The sequence below is a fragment of the Nelusetta ayraudi genome, unplaced genomic scaffold, assembly GCF_046127955.1.
Source record: "Nelusetta ayraudi isolate G7.1 ecotype Tasmania unplaced genomic scaffold, CSIRO-AGI_Nayr_v1 ptg000011l, whole genome shotgun sequence".
Classification (NCBI taxonomy): Eukaryota; Metazoa; Chordata; class Actinopteri; order Tetraodontiformes; family Monacanthidae; genus Nelusetta; species Nelusetta ayraudi.
The window spans coordinates 9,774,595-9,797,073 of record NW_027466061.1 but is presented as its reverse complement, the minus strand read 5'-3'; the positions used below and the strand labels follow the sequence as shown (position 1 = coordinate 9,797,073).

General features: G+C 46.7%; 1 protein-coding gene across 1 annotated transcript in view; it reads right to left on the bottom strand.

Moving 5' to 3' along the window:
• Positions 1-58: 58 nt before the first annotated feature.
• The window catches only part of gpr158b (G protein-coupled receptor 158b), a 43,467-nt gene continuing 21,046 nt past the window's right edge, over positions 59-22,479 (bottom strand). The window contains exons 4-13 of the mRNA XM_076020706.1: positions 20,342-20,553; positions 19,022-19,090; positions 13,322-13,431; positions 11,371-11,609; positions 8,631-8,769; positions 5,713-5,818; positions 4,799-4,945; positions 4,197-4,440; positions 3,534-4,102; positions 59-3,147 (exon numbers count right to left, since the gene is read on the bottom strand). Coding sequence (XP_075876821.1) covers positions 2,191-3,147; positions 3,534-4,102; positions 4,197-4,440; positions 4,799-4,945; positions 5,713-5,818; positions 8,631-8,769; positions 11,371-11,609; positions 13,322-13,431; positions 19,022-19,090; positions 20,342-20,553 — 2,792 coding nt within the window. The 3' untranslated portion in view covers positions 59-2,190. The remainder of the gene's footprint in view (positions 3,148-3,533; positions 4,103-4,196; positions 4,441-4,798; positions 4,946-5,712; positions 5,819-8,630; positions 8,770-11,370; positions 11,610-13,321; positions 13,432-19,021; positions 19,091-20,341; positions 20,554-22,479) is intronic.

Sequence of the window (22,479 nt, the reverse complement as noted above, 5' to 3'; positions counted from 1 at the left end):
TTCAAGACAATCATGCCTCTTCGTTTTACTGTTGAGTCAGTGTTGCCCTTCAAACGTCCACATGATGGCAATAGTGTACAGACTGCGAAAACATTAACTACCAACTGCAGTGAAACGACTACATAAAGAGTGTAAATAATTAATTTAGGAGAGATGAATTCGAAAATGTTCAAAAACAATTGCAATGTTGTTGTTTATTTGTCAATTTGGGGCTTTTAAATGAAGGCATCGATATTCCCATAAGAATATGCAGGATACATAGTGGACTTTGATGTGGTTGATTGCTTTTGATTTAGTGACAAACGCCAGTGGCGTTCTGACGTAATTCCACTACTGTGTGACACTGTGGTGACTTTTTAAGAAATATTCCAGTAAGACTAAAAATAAATAATAAATACAAACAGGCCTAAAGCAAGTATATTAATGCGTTACAGAGAAGCTGGATCCAGACATGAGAACAAAAAGAGTATTTACTGTATGTACATGCAACACAGCATGAATGTACAATATAAATGGTCCCGAGTGGATGCAATGACATTTTGCAACATCCCGGACAAACACTATTGAGTATAACAAGCATAAAATATATGGTGGGCAAGTTGTAATATCTCATTTCAAACAGTTCACACAAACTTAGAAAAAAATGTGAAAGCTTTCGTGTTTATTCATCTAGTCTTTTCCTTCCCGTTTTCAATGTTTGACTGGCAAAAAAGATGATTCAAACATAAAGTCATTCCAAGATGCTCGATAAATACGAAACTCCATCTGACATCAACATTTTTTTTTCCAAAATCCATGTGCATCAATAATCTTCTTTTGGTATTTTTTTTTTTTAAGATGAAGAAAGTTTTTTAAGCCTTCTGGTGAATGTCTACCATGTACACAAAGCTGAAGTGACTAAACTGTGTCTGGTTGCACCGGACTGGTGGTCAGAGCAGAGGGGCTGCTGTTGTACATCTATTTCCGATTGCCATGGATGCTGATGGTAAGACAATAAACAGCTCGTCTTCTGTTTTTTTTTTTCTTTCACAGAAAAGCACTGGACATGCATAGTCTAGACATGAATTTGTGCAAGAATGTAAAGGAAGGTGCAGTCAAGGAGATGCAAAACGGGCTAACCGCGTGTCAGAAATAATTCATTATTCACATCGTTCGCTCCCGTCAGGCTTGGATTGGGTCCTGCTAAGACCTCTTGACAGAGGGGAGAGTAGACGCCCAGGGCGAGGATGGAACGCATCATCACCAGAAGGGCTGGTTGATGACTGAGTGCCGCTCACCTTCAGGTGTCGATACAATGTCAACCAACATCGATATTTCAAAGATATAACGCACCAATGCGAACAAACATCCCAAGCAAAAACTGCAACGGTTGCCACTGTGGAATGCAATGTGGAAAACACCTATAGAGTAAATATTTTTGAAAAGATCCTTGGTGCAATTGTTTGTTTTGTTTTTTATGTTTCAACCACACAAAAAGATCACTTTTTCCTTTTTCGATGAATTATATATTTAGCCTTATCGTCATCATCAGTGCTGCATTTGGGGGTTTCAGCCAACGTCACACAAGTGTCATAATTTCTCCATCTCTCTGGCATGTTCTGATCAACAGCCGTACCATATTGTGTCGTGTTGTATCCTGTCGTTTTGTATTGTATCGTATCTTATCGTATTGTATCATATTGAGTCATGTCATATTGTATCGTATCATATTTTATCGTATCGTAACATATTGTATTGCATCGTATCGTATTGTGTCGTGTCGAGTGATGGGTAACATTTGATCTTGTAGGTGATGATATTTGTTGTGTAGGTGACAAAATGATTGTCTCGCTGGATTCTCTTTCAAAGCATTTTGCTGCGCTCCATGTGATAAAAACACTCACAATGCAACTCTGACAAAGGTGGAAGCCAGAGTGCAGACCACAAATTAGTTTAAATGACGCAATCTGCACTCAGTCCACCGCAGAGTAAGAAGTCTGTTTCGTCAGCACAGTTCCGACGTGTTTCGATGGAGGCGGAGGACGGCAGAACGATGGCTACTTTCCTTGCAAAATCAGTTTCAGTTTCCTTCAGGGCGGCAGGGGCTCAAAAACATTCCAGTGTTCAAATGCAACTCAATTTCTTTTGCCGCGTCCTCTGTGCTGTCGGTCTGTGATAAAAAAATAAAAATACAATCATGACGAGAGGTCATTACGCCCTCTTGCTGGAGTCGGGCTCCTCAAAGTCCCAGGGGCAGACGTCAGCCATGACTGCGGGTTTGTGACTACTGCTCTGAGAGCTCTCCTTCTTCTTCTCAGAGGTTTTTTTGCTCGGACTGAAGTTTGTGTGCAATACATCGCCCTCTTTGGACAAACCCTCAGCCCTTCTCATCTCCGCCAGCTCCGGGTCCCTGCTGGAGCTCCGCCGCCGCTCGGAAGCCAGCCCGCTGCACTCCGACGACTGGCTGACTCGCCGCCTCTCCGAGTGCGGCTTACTGGAGGAGCTCCGCCTCTCTCGGCCCTTCTCCCGCCCTTTCTCCCGCTCGGCTTTGTGATTGGATGAGCAAGAGCCTTTCCGTTTCTTTTTGTGCATGCTCGGGCTGTTGCACGTCTTCTCCTGCTTTGGGGAAGGTGGGCTGGCGTAGTCCCACGGGCAGATCTCCACCATCAGCGACGGAGGCTGCAGGAGGCTGCCGGTGGACTTTGAGTGGTCCGAGTGGAGCCCCTTGGGTTTCCCATCGGTGGGCGTGACGCTTTTCTTGCGCCTGATCCTGTCGGGGGAGATGGTTTCGGAATCTTGGGCTAGCATGGGCTGGTCGTCGAACTCCCAAGGACATACGTCCAGCTTGAGAGGGAGGGGTGAGCGCGGTGGTCGGGCCTTCCTGGCGTCCCTTCCTTCATCTCTCTCCCCGCCTTTGTCTTTGGAGCGCCGCCTGTTGGAAGGCGAGTGTCCTGCTTTCTGCCTCTGCTGAGACCGGGACCCTTTAGCCGAGCTGCTGCTGCTGCCCCTGCGGCCAGGGATGGTTTCACCGGGAGCGATGGAAACGTGTTTCTGGGCCTTCACCTCTGAGGGAGTCTGTGGCTCTTCTATTTCCCAGAGACAGACCTCGGACACGTCGTAGAGGTTCCTGCCACTGTCGGAGCAAATGGACGGCTGGCTGCCACTCACCTGGAATCAATCAAGCAACAGAACAAGCACACAAGGCTTGATTTACTGTGAACAGTCAATCTCGTGAGGTTCCATCATGAATCAACATGTGATTGGTTCGCATAATACCAAGTTTCCCCCCCTTCACAAATGCTTTCTGTGGGCTGTTTGCTAGATGGATGTGTTCTTTATCATCCTTCACACCAACACCCCACACCCATCCAGATTGGAACGTTGGTGTAGAAGGGTTACGTTGAGGCAACTGGACTGGTTTTGCTGTCTTGAAGACGTTTTGTCTCTTATCCAAAAGGCTTCGCTGTAACAAAACCAGCCCAGCTGCCTCAACTTCACGCTTCTACACTTAAATGACCTGGACAGCTGAGAACCTCTGCAGACATACAACGTACCTGCTGCTTCATGATGCCCATCTTGAGCGGCGTCTTGGAGTACTCCACCGATTGGCTGATGCTCATCTTGGGGTAATGCTCGGGCGTCTCGTCAACCTCCGACAGCATCATCTCCTCCTGCCCCTTCAGGCCCCTCTTGCTGGCGTCCTCCACGCTCTGCGTCTTGTTGCCCAGGCCGGGCATCTTCTCCTTGGCACTGGCGATGACGCTCAGGGACTTCTGCATGATGGAGGTGCGCAGGTGGATGGGCTTCTTCTCGTGCGTCAGGTTGTGAACGCTGGCCGATTTCCAGAAGAGCGGGACGGACTCTGTGGATTCGGCCGGTTCTAGTCTCGGCGGTGGCGTTCCGGACGGTTCCAGCTGCTTCTTGGCGTGCTTTCGGCCAATCAGGGAGCCCAGGAGAGACCCCTCCCCTCCGCCGTCGACACCACAGACGGGAGTGGTTTTATCTCCTGCGGTCGAGTCGGCCTGGCTTCCCGTGTCCTCATCCTGGTCGCAGACGTGGTCAAAACTGAGCGACTTCTTCAGACCCGTGACTTTGCCCCTCGAGGCGTCGTCTCGATGTTTGCCTGTGTGTAAAAGCCATCGATCATTGGGTTTATTCATCCAAACCCAAAAAAAACACTCACACAGCTGGCAACCATGGAGAAGTGGAGATGTCACCGTGCTGGCCCGCTTCAAACAGGTTCCTCCTCAGCGTGCTGCGGTTGCTGCCGTGCTCGCTGCCGTCCTCGCGGCTGCACTGCCGGTGGAGGTGCATGGTCTCCGGGATCTCCGTGATGCGCTTCATCAGCGAGCGGCCCAGGCCCTTCTTGGAGTTGCGCTTCTTCTGCAGGTGGGGATTGTTGGCGAGCATCTTCTTGTGTTTGTAGACTTCCAGCTGGGCGTACAGCTTCTTCAGCTCCTCCTAAGTAAGTAAGAGTAAGAGTAAGAGTACGAGCACAGCGAGCACAGACCGACTCCACAGGGGTATAGAACCATCTAAAACTCATCATTGCTGTCTGACAGATGATATTCTAGACTTTTCTCAATGGCAAATATTGCAGTAATGGTTTATAAAACCTTGCGTATCCTTGCCCTTGTTTATTTGTTCTATTTAGATTCACTTTGGCTTTTTCTTGTGATTGCTGTATAGTTTGTTTTTAGTGCTGCAACAGCATACTTTCCTAATTTGGGATCAATAAAGTACATCAAGTACATATCTGTCTATCTATCTATCTATCTATCTATCTATCTATCTATCTATCTATTGATCATACGGTTACCCGTATGTCCTCGGGGTCCAGACTGTGCTCGCTCCACGCCGAGGTGATGCTATTGTTCAGGTAAGAGCCCGATCGGCCCATGTCCAGCTCCTCCTCGTAGGCCTCGGTGGCGATATCATCCCTGGTCTGCGTCCCTTTGAACAGGAACTGCGCGGAGAGAAAGGTTAAAGTTCAGCAGGCTGCTCGGAGCGTCACAGTGATGGGCATCAGATATGAACTCAGTTCAGTGAAGGCATTGTATTTCCACAGACGCTTAGCTGCTGCCAGCACCCGGCAAATTGTTACACTTCTCTCCTCCCATTGTGCTTCATTATCGGCACGCAGTCGACCGACTTGCGCTTGCGAGGTGCCTAATTAAGAAAGAGAGAGCAAGCGCCGCATCTCTGGCACAGCGGGAGGATTAAACGTTTTCCATCAGACTTCAGATGGATTATAAAGACGCCGGAGGGAGAACTCGACCGTATTACAACAACTGCTAACCAATCCTAGATGACTTTGATGGGATGGCGGCGAATCGTGAGTCAGTGTGGGCGGCAAACAGAGGAGCAGCTCACGATGATTAACTGAAGCAGCTGTTTAAAACGTTGGATTTTTTTCCAGTATTTTCTTTTTTTTTTGCAAGTTTTGTGTGCGTGAATAATTCAATTTTAACAAATTAGTTTGTGACAATATTAGCAACTCTAGTCTAATGGCCGGAAATCAGTTTGTTGATCATAATGTGTTCACTAGGAAAGACTGAATAAATAAAGTAGAGATATAATATTGCACTTGGAGTCAAAGCCTTGAATATTTGTGCTGTGGTTTAAATCTCCTGAGAGATCAACAACATATAATGATGTTCAGTTATGTATGTATGTATGTATGTATGTATGTATCCAGTTATGTATGTATGTGTGAAGTATTTTTTTTTTTACCTTTGGAACCAGCAGCAGACCCAAAGTCACTGTGACAGTCAGGTGAGTGTGAGCGAAGAACAACATGAGCATCCAGTCAGGATGGAGGCCTGGAACTGTGGAGAACCTGCAGAACAGACAACAGCGCGTCTTCATCACCATAAAACTCACTAAACTAAATACTTCTGGCTCCCAACGAAGGCATCTCTCCTCCTCTCCTCTCCCTTATCTTCCCTGCTTCGCTTCTCTTGTCTCGTCCTGTCTTGTCGTGACTTTTAGAGCCTCTCACTGCTCTGGCTCCAAACTAAACCATGGAATTGATCAACTGGTCTCTCAACACAATTGACAAGATCGGTTCAGGGGAACCTGTCTGCCCCGACGGAACGTTCGCTGCGGGCTACGTGATGGACGTTGCGTTGAGGATATTGAAGATGTCTACCTATTCGGATTAATGATAACAGGCTTTCTGCAAGTTATCAACAAATTCTGAAGACGAGGGCAGCGGTCCATGGCCCCCAAAGGCTGCCCCTCATGATTTTCGAGGTGGGTAAAGCCGTTGGCACTCACAGACTGTGCCGATTTCGGAACTGAGAGCGGAGCTGAAAGCAGAGCTTTTTAATTTGAAAGCGGAGCTGAAAGCGGAACTTTCTGATCTGAGGCGCGATGTGGATGTCACCTTGGAGAAGCTCTCGGCTTTACAAAGGAATATGGATCGTTCTGGTGACCAGTATGGACATTCAGGGTTGGACATTCACAATACGGCTACTCGCCCTAACCCAAACAATTCCAATCTGTAATTCGGCTTTGGCCAAGGCTGCTGCTGGAACAACTCATCCAGGAGATTGCAGCAGTTGGACGCTCTGAACTTCCTCCCTCCCCCCTTTCCTCATGGACACCTGCAGATTGTTGACTTTGTATGGGGCACAATCAGGGATGTCTCCACAGCAACTGCTGTGTTATCGGCATGACGAGGCACCAAGATGGCGGCGTTGGACGAAGTGACTCTCTGGGTCTTATGCACACACATCCATGAACGCTTGCACACACGCACATAAGCACGCACTCCCCCACCCCCCCATCCAACGCCTTCGCCGCTTCATCCCACAGTGTGGCGGGCGGGGCCTGTGTGGCGGCGCCTCAACGGCTGCGGCTGGCTGCCTGCCTACAATGGAGAAACTCACTTCCCCTACTCCCCTCCCCCCCTTGCAAGTTATGGTGTCTCTATGTTTGCAAACGTTTTATATGTGCTTTTGTTGCTGAAGTTTTTTTTCCGGTCCCACACTGTACTCCCTCCCAGGAACATAGTTTGAGAGCGTCTTTTTTTTTCTCCTCCTCTCCCCTTCTGTTCTCCCCTTTCTGCCCCCCACTGAAAATGCTCAATCCTGCAGTCCTGTCTTTACCATGTCGTATTGTATTTGTGCTGCATATGTTTGGACGGGGATGCTTTATTGCAATGACAATAAAGCCTATACCATACCATACACACAGGAGAGTTTCCAACACATGAATTCATCCACTACGGTGCAGTCGCTTCAATACTTGTCGTCTATTTTGTCCAAACATTAGCACTCTTTACTGACTACAGCAAAATATTTGAATTTCTCAAATCAAGGCCCACTTTTCTCACCACTGACTCAACCCAGCTGTGCACAGTCTCTCCAGTGCTCGGAGCAGCAGGTTGTGTAATGTGTGCCTCCCTCTAAACAGTGGTTTCATTTCAGCCACCAATTTTCCCCCAACAAATCAGATCCAGGCATGATGGATGAATCAATGTACTTATTGGACAGCATCCAGTTCAGAGGTGCGTGTGTGTGTGTGTGTGTGTGTGTGTGTGTGTGTCTGACAAGATGCAAACGACCTTTGACTGCCAATTCTGCAGGTGCTTCACATTTCTCATTCATTTTTAAAACACACACACACTCATTGGTTTATCTCCTGGCAAAGGCAGCAATATCTTCCTCCTCATGACTATTTTTATTTTTCTGCTTCCAAACAGATTGGAAGGATGTGACCTGTTGCTTTTTATTCAGTTGAACCAGAGGCTGAGTGGAATGAAAGGGAGGGAAGGGCCAATGTGGTGAATACCACATGATCCGAAACTACCTGCAACAGTTTTCCTTATAATTAAATGACAGTAAGTTGCAAGCAAGACACACAGGCAGTCAAACAGTTCTGGGACTGACGAGAGCGCCCGCTGATTTTGTTAAAGGGGCTTCACGAGCTACGCTTAAACACTTATTTTATTGCTAATCTTTAACTTTCTAAATATATTGGTGCCAAATCTAGCTGGTTACATAATTTCCACCTCTGTGCTGGGGCGACAAGAAGACAGATAGAGAGAAGGAGAGAGACGGTTGCAGGGCACGCAGGGTTTATTTTGGGCTCTGGCACGGAGCTGCAGCTCTGCCTGGAGAAGACATTTTCTATTCACCCTCCTTTCAAGCCGCGTGGCACGGCGCTCCGTTGACACTGTTCACTTGCTGGATGAAGGAGGCGGGTGAACTTTGCCTTTCATCTAACATGTTCTGCACTTGTTATGCCCACTCGGAACAGGCAAATAGCTCTTCTCTCGTTAGGATTAAACAACCGCTGCTCATGTTTGCAAGCCTTGTTTGCAGAAGCTATGGCTGCACAGAAGAAGAAGAAGAAGAAGAAGAAGAAGAAGAAGAAGAAGAAGAAGAAGGGTCTGATTGTTTTTCCTCTCTGACTGTACTTCCTTTCTTGAAAAGCTCCAATCCGAAGTGCTTTTAGTCGGTCCTGTCATATTGCACAACCAATCAGATTAGTCTTTGCTCTTAACACAGGCAGCATGCCATGAAGGCAGAAAGTGGGAAACACAGGAAGTGACAGAGAGCCTTGCTACACAGACAAATATGCATTTTGTCACAGTTATTTTTTTGCCATTGACAGAAGAACAAATAAGACGGTTCTTGGCCCACCTGATGATGTGGAAGATGGCGGAGCAGAGGAGCTCATTGTAGATGGCCGCCGCCATGTAGCGCGGCTCGTGGAAGGCTGAGGGTACGGTGCGCACGGCGTAGCAGAGGTAGACGCCCCACAGCAGGAAGAGCAACTCAGCTGAAGAACACAAGGTTTTAGTTTAAATGTGTGCTGTTGTTTTTTGTTTTTGCAAGAATTCATCAAAGCTTCACCCCTACTTCCTTCTGATTGTGAAAGGGGTCAGGGGTCAGGGTTAGGGTTAAGATTGGAAGTAAGGAGTAATGGCCAATCAGAAGTAAGAAGAAGTGGGATCTCTGGCTGAATTCTAAAAAACAGGGAAAAAATGAGGCAGTGTGAGACTGTTGTCATGATGTAGCCAGGCTCACCCTCATCACTCTCACCTCTTCCTTCTCAACATTTTCTTCTTTGATTGTGTCAGTGTTTACTGTTTAGTTTTCAGTTGGCAAAAACATTTTCATTTGTCGTCCTTTTCTTAATCATCTCAGCATCTCCTTCTGTTCCCGTTGATATTTTGCTTTCCTGAATTGCTTTCCTGGGCTTTTACTTCTGTCAGCGCTGTTCCCCCCCCACCCCCCCTTTTTCTGTCTGGTGTGTCGGCTTTTGATTTGCATCTCATGAATAATGCTGTGTTCAAGAATCTCCTCTGCCTTCATCTGCCTTGACAGCGCAACACGACAGCACCTCACACCTCCAGATGTTTTCCTCTTCCTGGCTCTGCGTCTTTCACCGGTTTTTCTAGCAGCTTCTTTCACGGTGTGCTGCTGATTATCGACAAATCTGAGCAAGGAAACAAAATCCGTCCTCAGTTTTGGGAGCAGTTTATTTCATTGGCGTCTGCACCCAGAGTTATCGGGCTGTAAATTGCATATGAAAGGCAAAAATAAAATAAAATCACAAAAATCAATATTAATTATTTTGAAATGAAACAAGGAGAATTTCTCTCGGGGATGCTGCAGTTTTGCAGGTTTAGTATGTCAGTATAAATCTAACTTTAAGTTTGGGCTAATATTTTTTTCAAGCAACAATATTTTGTTTTATCAACAGAAGCAGATTTTTAAAAATCCCCAGGCGGGCCACACCACCAAAGGTTCTCCTTACGCACGACTCATTGATTTGTTTGCACACAGCCGAGAGCGTCAGGAAACTGTGCCAAGGACTGCGTTCAGTACGACTCTGTAAAGTCTTAACACTGATTACACCCCATTAATATGAATGAGAAAGACCTGTAGCATAAATCAGCACTGATTAAATGCTATTTATTTACCCTCCTCTCCTCTTTACTCCTTCTTTCTCTTTGTTGCACAGGGCTGTTTTGCAAGAGAAGAAAGAACAACTCCTGCTCATGCAGATTAATTCCTGATTCAAACAAGCAGCTTATTGTTGTATCGCTGGTCTTGTTAACACTGTTTTGGCACCGGCGCCGTTGTTGTTGGGATCCTTCGACATCAAATGGGAAGAGTTGTTCGTGACTCGGCGTGACACCACCGTCCATGGCGGAAAAGCAGTTTACAAATCTCAGCATCACATTTGGAATCTGTCAGAGTGACTTCAAATTCCTGTCCTCTGTCAGCGCGCTTGGGTTCTCTTTTCTGATTGGCTGTCAGGGCAAACAGATTTCCTGTCTTCCCCTTGGCACAAGCACACACACACACACACACACACACACACACACACACTTGAAGGTGTTGTGTTGCATTCAAAGAGCTCCGTCTCCAAACTGTCTTCCTGCTGCTCAGCTGCTGGAAAAACCTTTTCTGCGCCGTCGCCCACATCCCCGCAAGCGTCACACTTCACAGACTTTGCTTTCCCCCCTTCCTCTGCCTCTATCCGTCCGTCCATCCATCTATCAGCTTCTTCTATTGACAATCTGCTCATTTCCCCCCCTCGCTCCCTTTATCCCAACGGTGGCCTCCTCCCCGAGGATCGGCTGCCTGAACAGGACCGATGCGCAGAGGAGAGAGGCTGAAGCGGCAGTGGTTGAAAGCCTCTATGATGTTTAAAGTTTAGTGGAAAGAGCGGCAGAGCCAGAAATCTTTCCACAGGGTGAGATCATTACTCACACAGGAGTGTCAATAGGTAGATACCTGAAATGACTACAAGACTATTTTTTATTATCCTAAGTGTCACTGTAGTTTTTTGTATTTATTAAATCTTTTCAGTTTGACCTCATAACAGTCAGCCTATGAATTAGGTGACAGCAAATCTTCACCTATGTTAATTTTAATAATAAACCTTTATGATTGGTTTGTTCCTACTGTCCTAGTGTCAAGCTGAGGGTTATTAAAGTTCTTCTTTGAGCCTCCAGTTCCCCAAACCCAGGCCAGTCAGGAAGCCAGAAATACATATAAACAAGGATACAGTACATCAATCAACATCATTATCAACAAGATGTGATTTGAGTTGCTGTAGTGTGGAAGTACACAGTGTTTTATCAAATGATGCCCCCACCCTGGGAGCCACCACGTAGCTCCGCCCCTGAATAGAAATTCTCTGGTGAGCCAAACAGCAAACTGTGTCTGTTGATTCTCTTCTTTTGTTCCAGTGTGTGTGCCGAGTCAAAGCTCACAATTGAAGAACAGACCCAAGTGCATCTCAGACAGTAACGAGGAAGTTCGGCAGCTACTTCTGGCGCCTGCAGCACCTTCCAAACTAAAATCGACCCTGAGCTGCGACCTCCCACCGTGACCACGGCGCTGCCTCAGCTGCTGCCGCACTCACCCACAGCCATCATGTAGTCCCAGCGGTCCAGCAGGCATGTGCTGAACTGCAGCCCCTCCGGGGTGAGTCCCACCGCGATCAGGGTCCGGCTCAGCTGGGGGTTCTGGCACACGGCGGCAGTCCAGGCCACCAGGAACCACAGCACCACCAGCAGGATGACCAGCAGCAGGCGCAGCACTCGCCAGCTGGTCATGTAGGGCGTCCTCTGGGCGGTGCGGGACAGGAAGACCTTCAGCACCCTAAGAAGAAGAGCAGGAGGAGGTGGTCAGCGCACATCACGTCAGCGATCTCTCACTTCACAAAGGATATGTGCCGAGAAGAATTTCAAAATTGGTCAAGTCACTTAAAGGTTGGTTTTATTTTGTTCCACTGAGAGTAGAGACGTTGTTTTCCAATGTTAATGTTTTATAATGTAAAGAGAAGTTAGTTAGAGTCAGCGACAAGGTACATCGCTAGAAGGAACAATGTCAACAACTGGACATCTGGTAGAGGAATAAATCAGTTTATACTGTAGAATGAGTGCGTGTTAGTCCTGGTTCAGGTAGTTCACATAGTTTCTCATTACGTGACGCCGTGAATGTTTCTGCATGTCAGATTCCAGACTAGTGACTAACTGGAGCTCCTGCTTCCGTTGCTCTGCTGCACTTTATTTAGGCCCCCAGACCCTAACTGTGACAAATCTATACCGTCCCTGATTCGAGCAGTGTGAACTGTGTTAGCTGTGTGAGCTGCCTGAACTCGGCCTTCAAGGCAACACTTCACATCCTTTCGGCTGAGAAAGGAAAAAAAAACACTGGCCCTCCTATTCCTCCTACTCCAATATTGTTTTGGTAATACTTTGTTCTGCAGAGCTGGGGAGCAGGAAGTGTGTGCGTGCGCGTGCGTGGATACTTGAGGAGCCAAATGCAGACAGAGGGCGTTTGATGTGAAATTCAAATGTGCTCATCGGCAAGACTGCATGCATTCGTGTGCGCGTGTGCGCTTGACGATCTGACGGCCCCACTGAATTATTGAGAGCGAGAAGGGCTAAGTCGTGGAGCCCGTTAATATCTGGAGGAGGATCAGGGAGTGTGAGTTGGGGTGAGGAGAGGTGAGGAGAGGTGAGGAGCGGAGGTTCGGGGTAGACATCCGCATTGGGAGAAAGTAAGATGTGATGAGATGAAAGCAGGAGAGGAGACACGAGCAGGTGGCAGGAGGGGAGGAGAAAGGTGGAGAAAGTAAAGAGAGGAAAGGAGAGGGGAGGGGAGGAAATGAGAGCAGAGGAGAAGTGGACTAAGAGGGAAGGATGTGAAGGATACAGGGAGTGACAAGCAAACAAGAAGTTATAAGTTAATATCATCAGAAGAAAATAAATAGTCCTTATTTTTTATGATTATTGTTATTGTTGTATTACAATTAGTATTATTGTTTTTATCATAAAAATGCAATATTGGATGATTGAAAAAACTTTAACTGTATGATTTTTATAATTTGTGTATATTTTAGTGAACGGCAATGTTATGTAAAAGCCCAACCAGGGACTACAGTTGCCAATTAGCATTAGCTATAAACTCTACATGCATCAGTCATCTATATTGGAATCAATTGTCCCTGTAAAATAAATTAATAAAAATAACAAATAATTGTTTTAAAATACATTAAATCACATGCTTGGTGTATGAATGTGTGCGTGAATGGGTGAACGAGAGGCCTTTGTAAAGCGCGCTTTGGGCTACCGTGAAGGTGCTGGGAAAGCGCATATAAGTGCAGTCCATATACCATTTTTGACAAAATTCACTGTCTCAAGTAAAACAAACAAACAAACAAACAAAGAAAGAAAGAAAGAAAGAAAACTAAAGTCATAGCTGGACGTTGCAGACGACGGGCTCGCTGCAACCTGGCTTCAAACCATCACCTCCCGTGCAGACAGGTCCTCAGGAAGTGTGGCAGCTCGGCGGAGTGACTCTGGTACCTGTACAACTTGAGGATGAGCGTCCCGTACATGACGGCGAAGCCCAGCAGGCGGACCCAGCGCAGCAGGATGCAGCGGAAGACGCTGGGCTGGAAGTACATGATCATGACCTGCGGAGGGAGTGGAACAACAAGCGTCAGCCTCGCCTACATCAAACTGTGGAGGGAGGAAAGAAAAGAAAGCAGAGAGCAGAGAGCGTCTCACACCTCCCACCGCCACGTTGGCTGCTCGGACACACTATAGACAACGACACGTTGTGTGGTATGGACAACGCGTTTGAGTTGCGATGGTGGGACGTTTTATTTCCGACCTGCTAAAAAATACACGACATGTGGCCGAGGGAGATCTCGCACGACGGCGTGGAGCGTTTATGCCTGCCCCGTGTGGAGAAAGGAGGGACGGCAAACTTCAAACTCGATCCGCAGCTGTGAGGAGGCAAAAAAAAAAAACCTGGCCCAAACCTGCATTCTATCGTTTGGTCAGCAGGGGGGGCCAAAACAGTTGCAAACATACTAAAAATGACTGGTCTAAACCGCTAGTAAAAAAAAATAATTATCGAATACACCCTAATGTGCATTGTGTCAGATTTAGTCCAATTTTGATTAAAGGTGGCCATAAAGTTCTGGTCGTGGCTGACCAGTGGGTGAGGGGGCAGGACTAGAGGCACTCGCTGCACTCACCCTCCCATCAGTGCCCACTTCCGGTACCGCCCACACATCCAAATTCAAAAGAAGAAGAAGAAGAAGGAACAGCAAACTCGGAATAACAGGCTGTTGCTAAAGAGATTAGCTGTCTGCAACAGCGGTGCTTTCATCAGGTCTGGACACTGTTTTCTCATTAGAACAACAAAGAAGTTGCATTTTCCCCCTCGCTGGACATCTGCAGCGTCCGGCGTTGTCCCAGCACCAATAAGAAGCCTTGAACCGCTGCTAATTGCACACGCTGGCTCTGATCTATCCTCCTTTGAAAGTGACAGATGCAGGATTCATCAAATCTTTCTTTTCTGTTTGTTTGCTTGCGTTTGTGGGCCTTCTCCCTTCAGGCGTAAAATAAATCCAACCAATTTGGCTCACGTTCCATCGGCTGTGTGAGTGTGGATGCTAATTCTTTAGATGGAACAGATGTGTTGCTGCTGTAAAAATCTTCCAGCAAAACACACAAAAAAATTGATTTTGCCATGCAAGGAATAGAACAGACCGAAGGGTGTATGCAGGATTGAATCAGCAAAATATAATCCAAGTTTATTTGTTAAATTACGGCGTAATAACTGGCTGTTTTCATCTTGAGGCAAAGTCGAACTAAGTGAAAATGCCTCGCTGCACAGGAGACACAGGAGCTAACACTGAACAGACCTCCAAACTCTCTTTTCTCTAGTGGGCTTATAGCAGATTAGACATGTGTGGAGTTTGATCATTAACTGTATGTGGGTACACTTCATGGATGGATGGATTATTGAGCGAACACATCCCCGGAGGAGAGCAGGCAGTAATTCATCCCAACTTCGCCAACATTTTGGCATTCCGGAGGCAGCAGCCATCCAGAGTGATTAAGCCAAAGAAACAAGGGCAGCGCTAACCTCGTTCCTCCTGGAAAGGAAGCAGAACATCTGTGGGAAAACAGTAACGAGACCGGCAGCCAAGTGAGAAGATGCAGCGGCGGTCTGCAGCAAGAAGGAGGCTGGTTGTAATTATTAATAATCACCCCCCCCCCTCCCAAAATTGCAAAGGCAGAGTTATAAAAATGACACAAATATTAAATCTATGCAGGAAGTAGGGCGTTAAAAGTTGCCTGAGTTGCTCAGTTCAGTGCTTTTGTTTTAAAGAGCAGGATCAGCTTCATCCATTTTACTGGGGAAAAAAAGGTTTGCCGGGCCACCAGTTATGCTGTCAAATTACCGCTCAATCAATGATCACTGCTCTTCAGTTTTCAGCTCCACAGTGGGGTTTTTTTTTTTCACTGGCTGGAGCAGAGTGAAGCACAGCAGCAGCAGCTTCCCTCCTTCCAGCATCCTCATCAAAAACTCACAAGCACCAGAGTCTGTCATTGGTATGCCGCTCATACCAGAGGAGCTGCCAGCCAGGTCCATTTTACACCCCAGAGCAGGAATTATGGCTTTTCCTCTTTAATGCTCCGCCGGCTGCTGCAGCTCAGGATTAAATTAGTTGAGAGGTGAGAGGTGAACAGGTAGGTCTTCAAAAGAAGAAGAAGGAGAAGAAGTTTGATTTAATCTGTTGCTCAACAAAAAATATATCTATCTATCTATCTATCTATCCATCTATCCATATATCTATCCATCTATCCATATATCTATCCATCTATCTATCTATCCATCTATCCATATATCTATCCATCTATCTATCTATCCATCTATCCATCTATCTATCTATCTATCTATCTATCTATACCGGGCTAAGAAACCAGGTTGTGGTTTTTGGCTCCATGACCAAAATTCTTACATAAGACTGAAATCCATCTTCACTCCACGACAGAAAAGGTGAACAAGTGCGCTTCCTTTGTCTTTTAAGGAAGCAGAATTCATGCATATATTGATGCGTCGCTGCTTTTAAAACCAGCTGCAGACCAGCAGCCGGGACTGCAGTCGGCAGCTGCCGCTCCATCTTCCCAGTCTGGGGAAAGAAAAACAATAAATCACCTCCTCATAAATCAGAGGTAAAAGTAGGCCACGCTGTTGCCCACGCCCCCACGAGCAGAGACGCAAATCCGCCTTCGCTGTGCTTGCCATGCTGCCGGAGGACACGCGTCCCTCGATCGTCTCCGTCCCTCCTGCGCGTACCAACACACAGCGTTTGCCCCGGCGGACCGCCGAGCCTCAGAGGGGTGGCGCGATAAAAGGCCACACTTTTCGTCAGAGGTGGTCCTCTCGGTTCGCATCCAGCCTCCCGTGCCTGAGCCATCAATTAATCAGCAGATGTATTTTTAAAACAAGTTGTGCTAGAACTTGATGGACTGTTTAAAAATGCATCGAGTGGCGGAGCCGAGCAGCTGCTCTGAACTCGGGCTGGTGGAGAGAAGCTGCTGCTGCTGCTGCTGCTGCTGCTGCTGCTGCTGCTGCTGCTGCTGCTGCTGCTGCCGCTGCCGCTGCTTGCGGCAGCAACAATGAACATCCATCCATCCATTGTCAATACCGGCTTTGTCCTGAACTCAAGATTGCAGGGCTCTGCTGGAGCCTTTCCCAGCTGTCACAGGGCGAAGGCAGGGTACAAGTCAACAATGAACAGATGAAGAAAAAATTCCATTGTAGCCAGTTTTCTGAAATGAGGATCTTAAATGCTCTGATATCACGAAAAATCATTTGAGATGTGCTTCTCAAGTATGGGAGCATTTTAGCGTTGAATGAAAACCATTTCCAATGTCTAATTAAAAGTGACTAAGAAAATTCTAAGTGTGCAACATTTGGTTGTTTTAAAGAGCTTATTATAAACATGATGCTTTGTTTACTCTTTCGGGGTTTAGCACACACGACCAAGTGTGATTATTATACAAAGCTTTCTTTTGGAAATCTTTACATTTTTAGCAATTTCAAAGTGTTCAGCTTGTAATGATGGTCTGATATTTTAGACTATACAAATATTCATTCTCTAAAATCACATTCAATCAGACATTCAAAGCAACAACTCTTAAAGCTATGCCTTTTGTGTTCTGCACATCCTGTCTGATTTTCATACACTAATAATGTTCTTAGAATAACCCAGTAGATTATTTCATGAAGCTGGTTAGAAAAGAGTTCAGAGTAGAAATGAGTCCGTGCCCACAAACCTTTGAACGCTTGAGTGCATTTATATATAATAGTAATAATAATGAAGCAAAGAAAGCAGCACGTTAAGGTTCTGCAGGTGGAAATGAGTCTGACACAAAGGTGAGATGGACAAAGCAGAGGGGAAACCAACTGAATGAGCCAACACATGGGTGGGGTGGGCAAGAGATAGATGGATGAGACGAGGGTGAAAGGAGGGATGGAGCGCGAGTGAATGCAAATGTGCGAACAGGGAAGAGTGGCAGGATATTTTTAGGTGGCTATTATTGGTGTGTGAATGATCTGAGGGGGAGAACGAGGAGAGGTGGGACACCCGAATGCCAAAAGAAGAAAAAAAAAAAAATCTAATTTTTTTTTCAGCATCACAGAGCGCGTGTGTTTGGGAACGTTTCGAGAATTTCAAAATGAGAGCAAAATCTTTCTTTTTTTTCTTTTTTCCCCTCCATCGAAAGATCCAACATGGAAAATGTTTGGTGTGTCAGAGGGTGGCAGTAGCTCCGGGTTGGTTCTCTCTGAAGGGGGAGGAGACTCCCCCTGGTGGCCGCGTGCCGAGCTCTGGGCTCCGCGGCCGCTCGGGTCTCTTCCATCTGCTGAGGACGCAGCTTCTGACGAGGCTCTCCAGGTGCACCGTGGGCTGCGCGCACAGGGTCTAAAATACACACAAATGACGGCGCATGGCGGAGCGGTGCCCACACTGGGCCGTTCTCGTGCACGCACACGTACACACAAACACACACACACACACACACACACGCACACACACACACACGCACGCACGAGCGTGCACACGGACAATAGTGAGGCAACAGCCAAGGCGTGATGAAGTCCCGCGGTGATGCGTTGTTGTTGTTGTTGTTGTTGTTGTTGTTGTTGTTGTTGTTGTGTGGCTGACGATCAGTGGGCGCCTGTGTTTACTGGCTTATTCAGGTTGGAATGGCTTGTGTCAGCGAGTATAATTAGAAGAAAAGCTCCCAGATGAATAACGTTGCTGTTCCCGCCTCACATCGTGAGTAAACCCATTTTTTTTGTTACACATATAATTTAGCGCTTTATAATTGTGTGTAATTACCTCAGTAGCTAATCGTCGGCGGTGGATCCAAAATCAGGCCCTGTTGGACCCCCGACCCCCACGCAGGAGGGATTAGTGGCAAATAACGTACGTGTGTAATCCTCTTTCACAGCGTCGTCGCATTGTGTCTGCGCCATTGTGCTGCCCAGACGCCGTCACAATAGCGGCTTCTGTTGCATGAAGCAAAGTGGGAGTCTCGGCGTTGTCGGTCAAACGCAATGCAAAATGTGCTTCGGTAAAGTTTTCCGACAACAGGATTTTGTCGGCGCAACGTCAGCACACACGCGAGCACACAAATGATCAAGTTCATTCATCGATCATAACACACTGACACCTGAAGAGCCGGCCTGCGAGGCACCGTCTCTCTTGGAAAGCCTCGTTTTCATCTCCTCACAAACACGTTGAAGGTCCAGCAAAGTATCAGCGGTAAGAAGAAGGTGAAACCCAGCGACTTAGTGGGAGGCTGTAAACAGAAGGCTAACTATGCAAAGGTTTTTTTCCCTGGTTAATTAATCAGACCTGACTACCTCACCGGATTCTGGGCCAGACAAAAATAAATAGATAAATAAATAAATAAATGAATAAAAACAGGGATGATACAAGTCCTTCAAGTGCAGCATCGGACCCATTTTTTTTTTGGCACTTTGAAAATGCCAAACCAAAAAAAAAAAATGAGTTTGTTGAGTGTTGTCTGAAAGAAGGTCACTTTTTAAACCAGTGATAAGCAGAAGGTAATAAACAACCTCGCTAATCAAACTCAACTAATTAAACCCTATCAGATCCCAGCAGCATCTGTCAGGCTCTGTGAGAGGGAGCAGCTCGCCGGCGACTGAACTCGATGGTCGCAGCGACTTACTGGGAAGTAGAGCAGCAGTGCCCCGGACAGGATGGCTTCCAGGAGGATGAGACCAGATGTACGGATTCTCTGTTGATGAGAGGAGAGAGAGAGAGAGAGGGAGAGAGAGAGAGGGAAATGGGAGAGAGAGGGAAAGGGAGGGAGAGGGAGAGAGAGAGAGGGAAAGGGAGAGAGAGGGAGAGAGAGAGGGAGAGGGGGAGAGAGAGAGAGAGGGAGAGAGAGACAGGGGTTTTAAGAAATGTTAATCAATCACCTGCGGGATGCATCCTTCGCCGCGCCGTGGCTTTGATCATTGGGAGGTATCGTTCGCATCCTGTCGACAAGATGACTGAAGTGACAAAGCATCAAATTCATGCATCTGTGATGTAACGCCTGACACGTATGCAGATGCGGGGACAAATCCTCTTACTTTAATCTCGCATCAATGTTGCGTTTGAACGGGGCATTGTGAGCTGCAGTGAACGAACGCAAATTATAAATCGGAAATCTCTCATCCGAGAACACAGGGCCTTGCATCGGAATGTTTGTGCCTTTTCCCTCAAACAAGCATGCAAGTGAAGATTTCAACTTTTTTTTTTAAATTAAGCCTCATTACCTCCAATCAGCTTCTTAAAAGCAACATTTTCAAATGTCTCAGGGGAAATTCCACACGAAGAATGTTGTATAATCTGCAGCACAAGTGTCTAAAAATAGCCGAGGTGCAGATATTTAACTCTACTTTGCCCGAGGACCAGCTGGGTGATGTTTCCCTAATATTTACCCCGTGTTACGTCTATTAGCAAGTATTATGCATCGTGGATGTGTGTGTACTAAATTCAATTAATCTAACTTGTTGTGGATGCTATTTAAGTCCAGAATATCCACAAAAGGGGAATTTAAAGTCATCTTCCTGAAAAGAATGATGTTGTCCTACAGTTGTCACACCAGTTAGTCTACCAGTTAGCTAAAGCAGGAAGCTAGGAGGGGCATGTTGGTTGTTAGTTCACTGAGTAGGTATCTAGCAATGGCTTGTTGGCTAGTAGTTAGCTTAAACAGGTAGCTAAGAGTAGCATGTTGGTTGTGAATTAGTTGATTAGGTATCTAGCAGTGGCTTGTTGATTATTAGCCAGCACACTAGATGCATACAGAAACTTCACACCCATGAGGAACACCATTCGCCAACTTAACGTTAGCATCCGCTTGCTGGCTAGCAAGCTAACGTGCTAGTTTTCACATGGTCGAATCAGGCCTTTGTCATTCCCATTCACCCCACAACACACAAGAGACTATGATGAAGTGGAAACAACGTGCAATGTTATGACGTCATGGCCCTGCCCCCACCTTATTCCTCCTGCAGTGGTAGACCACCACCATGCTGCCCAAGTCCAGCACCATGCACAGGCCCTGGAAGGAGGCCACGGCCAGCCGCAGCACTCCGTCCTCCTGGACCAGGCAGGGCGTATCATCCTGGCAGTAGGGGCAGCCTTCGCGGCAGGGAAGGCACTTTGCGGACACGTCCGAGGCCTCGTCTCGGGTCAGGCTCTGCTCCTTACCTGACAAAGGATCCGTGGCATTGAAGGTTACAATCAAGTGGGAGGAGCGACTCTAAACACATGTTCACCAGCATTTGGACCGGCCAATTTCCCCGAGTCCTCAAGTGTTCATCGTTGAGATAAATGTGCGTTTTGCTGTTGCACCAGCCGCCTCGTTAAACGCTCCGTTAATCAATTAGAAGGAGCAGAAGTCCGATAGATTACAGAGCCTTTGCCGCGATAATTACAGGAACACAGACATTAATTAGCTAAATGAGGAGATAGACTTCTGCCACAATGCCAGCATGCACAACACTCGACTGTTAATATTCAGATTTTAGCCCATGATTTCTTACCAATGTTTTTGGCACGGCAACGCATTTCGCATATCGATTTTTTTCATTTCATTTCATTTTACTTCAGGAGACATCTCAGCAGTGCAACAGGATTTGGCGTCTTGAGTTTTAAAGCCTCAGTTTTTCGCTGCGCAAAATATACCGTCAGCTCTTCTGGGAACAGGGTGCAGACTAAGCGCTGGATCCTTGTAAATCCCACAGTTCTCACTATGCAAACAGCGTCGCAGCAGAACGCGATTGAGATAGCAATAACGGGCTGAGTGATTCCGGGTAGGCGAGCACTGACTGTTACTTTCTGTGGGTTGCGTGTTGATGAGTTTTATGGAGTTGTCATGAGGCAGGTGTGAGAAATCACACAGAGCGGTTTTGTTTTTTTGCTTCGTCCCAACATATCAGAGGGTTTGTTGAAGACAGTTAGGCGGTGATTCTGGTCATAAAGTGACTCGCAGCTCTTGAAGTCTTTCTGGTGATTCTGAAAACCTGGATTGATTGTACAACATACAGTATGTGACTTAACCCATAATCATTTTTATGTTGTTTCATTTATTTGTCCATACTGAGCAAGATTTCACTGTTGGTTGTTCACTGTTGTTGGAAAAAGTCATATTTTCAAACCAAAAGTCGATTTTTTTTTTTTGTTTAATGATGTGGTAGTGTACTGTAGCTAGGACTGTCGTGTTGGTTGTTTGTTGGCTGACTGACTCGCTAGGAGTGACTTGTTGGTTGTTTGTTGGCTGACTGACTCGCTAGGAGTGACTTGTTGATGATCAGCTTGCTAACCAACTGCGTATGGAAACTTCTCAGCCCTGAGGAAGCTAGCTAGCAAACATGCTCATTTTCACACCTTGGAATCAGGCCTCTGTCACTCCCACACATACAACAACACATAAGAGACGAGTATAAACAGTGTGGGACATTATGATGTCATGGCCCGCCCCCACCTGCATTGCTAGACCACCACCATATTTACCCATGATTTCCAATAAGGCCGCAGAAGACCAAAAACAAAGCGTGTTTGCAGTCAGTCCTATTATCAGGACTGCACAAGGAGTGACAGGCGGGTGACTGTGTTCCATGTTCTTGGCAACCCAACTGGAGCTGCACTAATTTCTCAATGGGGGGATCTGGGCGAGATGTGGAAGATGAGCGTCTTCAAAGCAGTGAGCTGTTTAGACTTGAGGCCCCATCACGCTGCCACACAATGAAGCCCCTGCTCAGTGTGTCAGCCCCCTGGGTGGCACCGGGTGATATTCTCAGGAGGCGGGAGTGAGGAACCACCAGCGTTGCTTCATGATCTCCCTCATCACCGGGGGGCGCTGCACTGGAGGACACTGCACAGTCGTCAGACCGGGCGTCGTTGCAGGGTTAACGGCAAGCAGGCATTGTCAGAAGCATGTTTCACAGTTTGGAAATAGACAACAAAAAAATGGGGCACGGCGGCTCCACCGTGTCGCATCAAGAGGAAAACATATTTAGCGTTTGCAATTTTCTGCTACAGAGCTGATTTCACAATTCTTCCGTTTGTGGCACTCTTCTTCTTCTTCTTCTTCTTCTTCTTCTTCTTCTTCTTCTTCTTCTTCTTCTTCTTCTC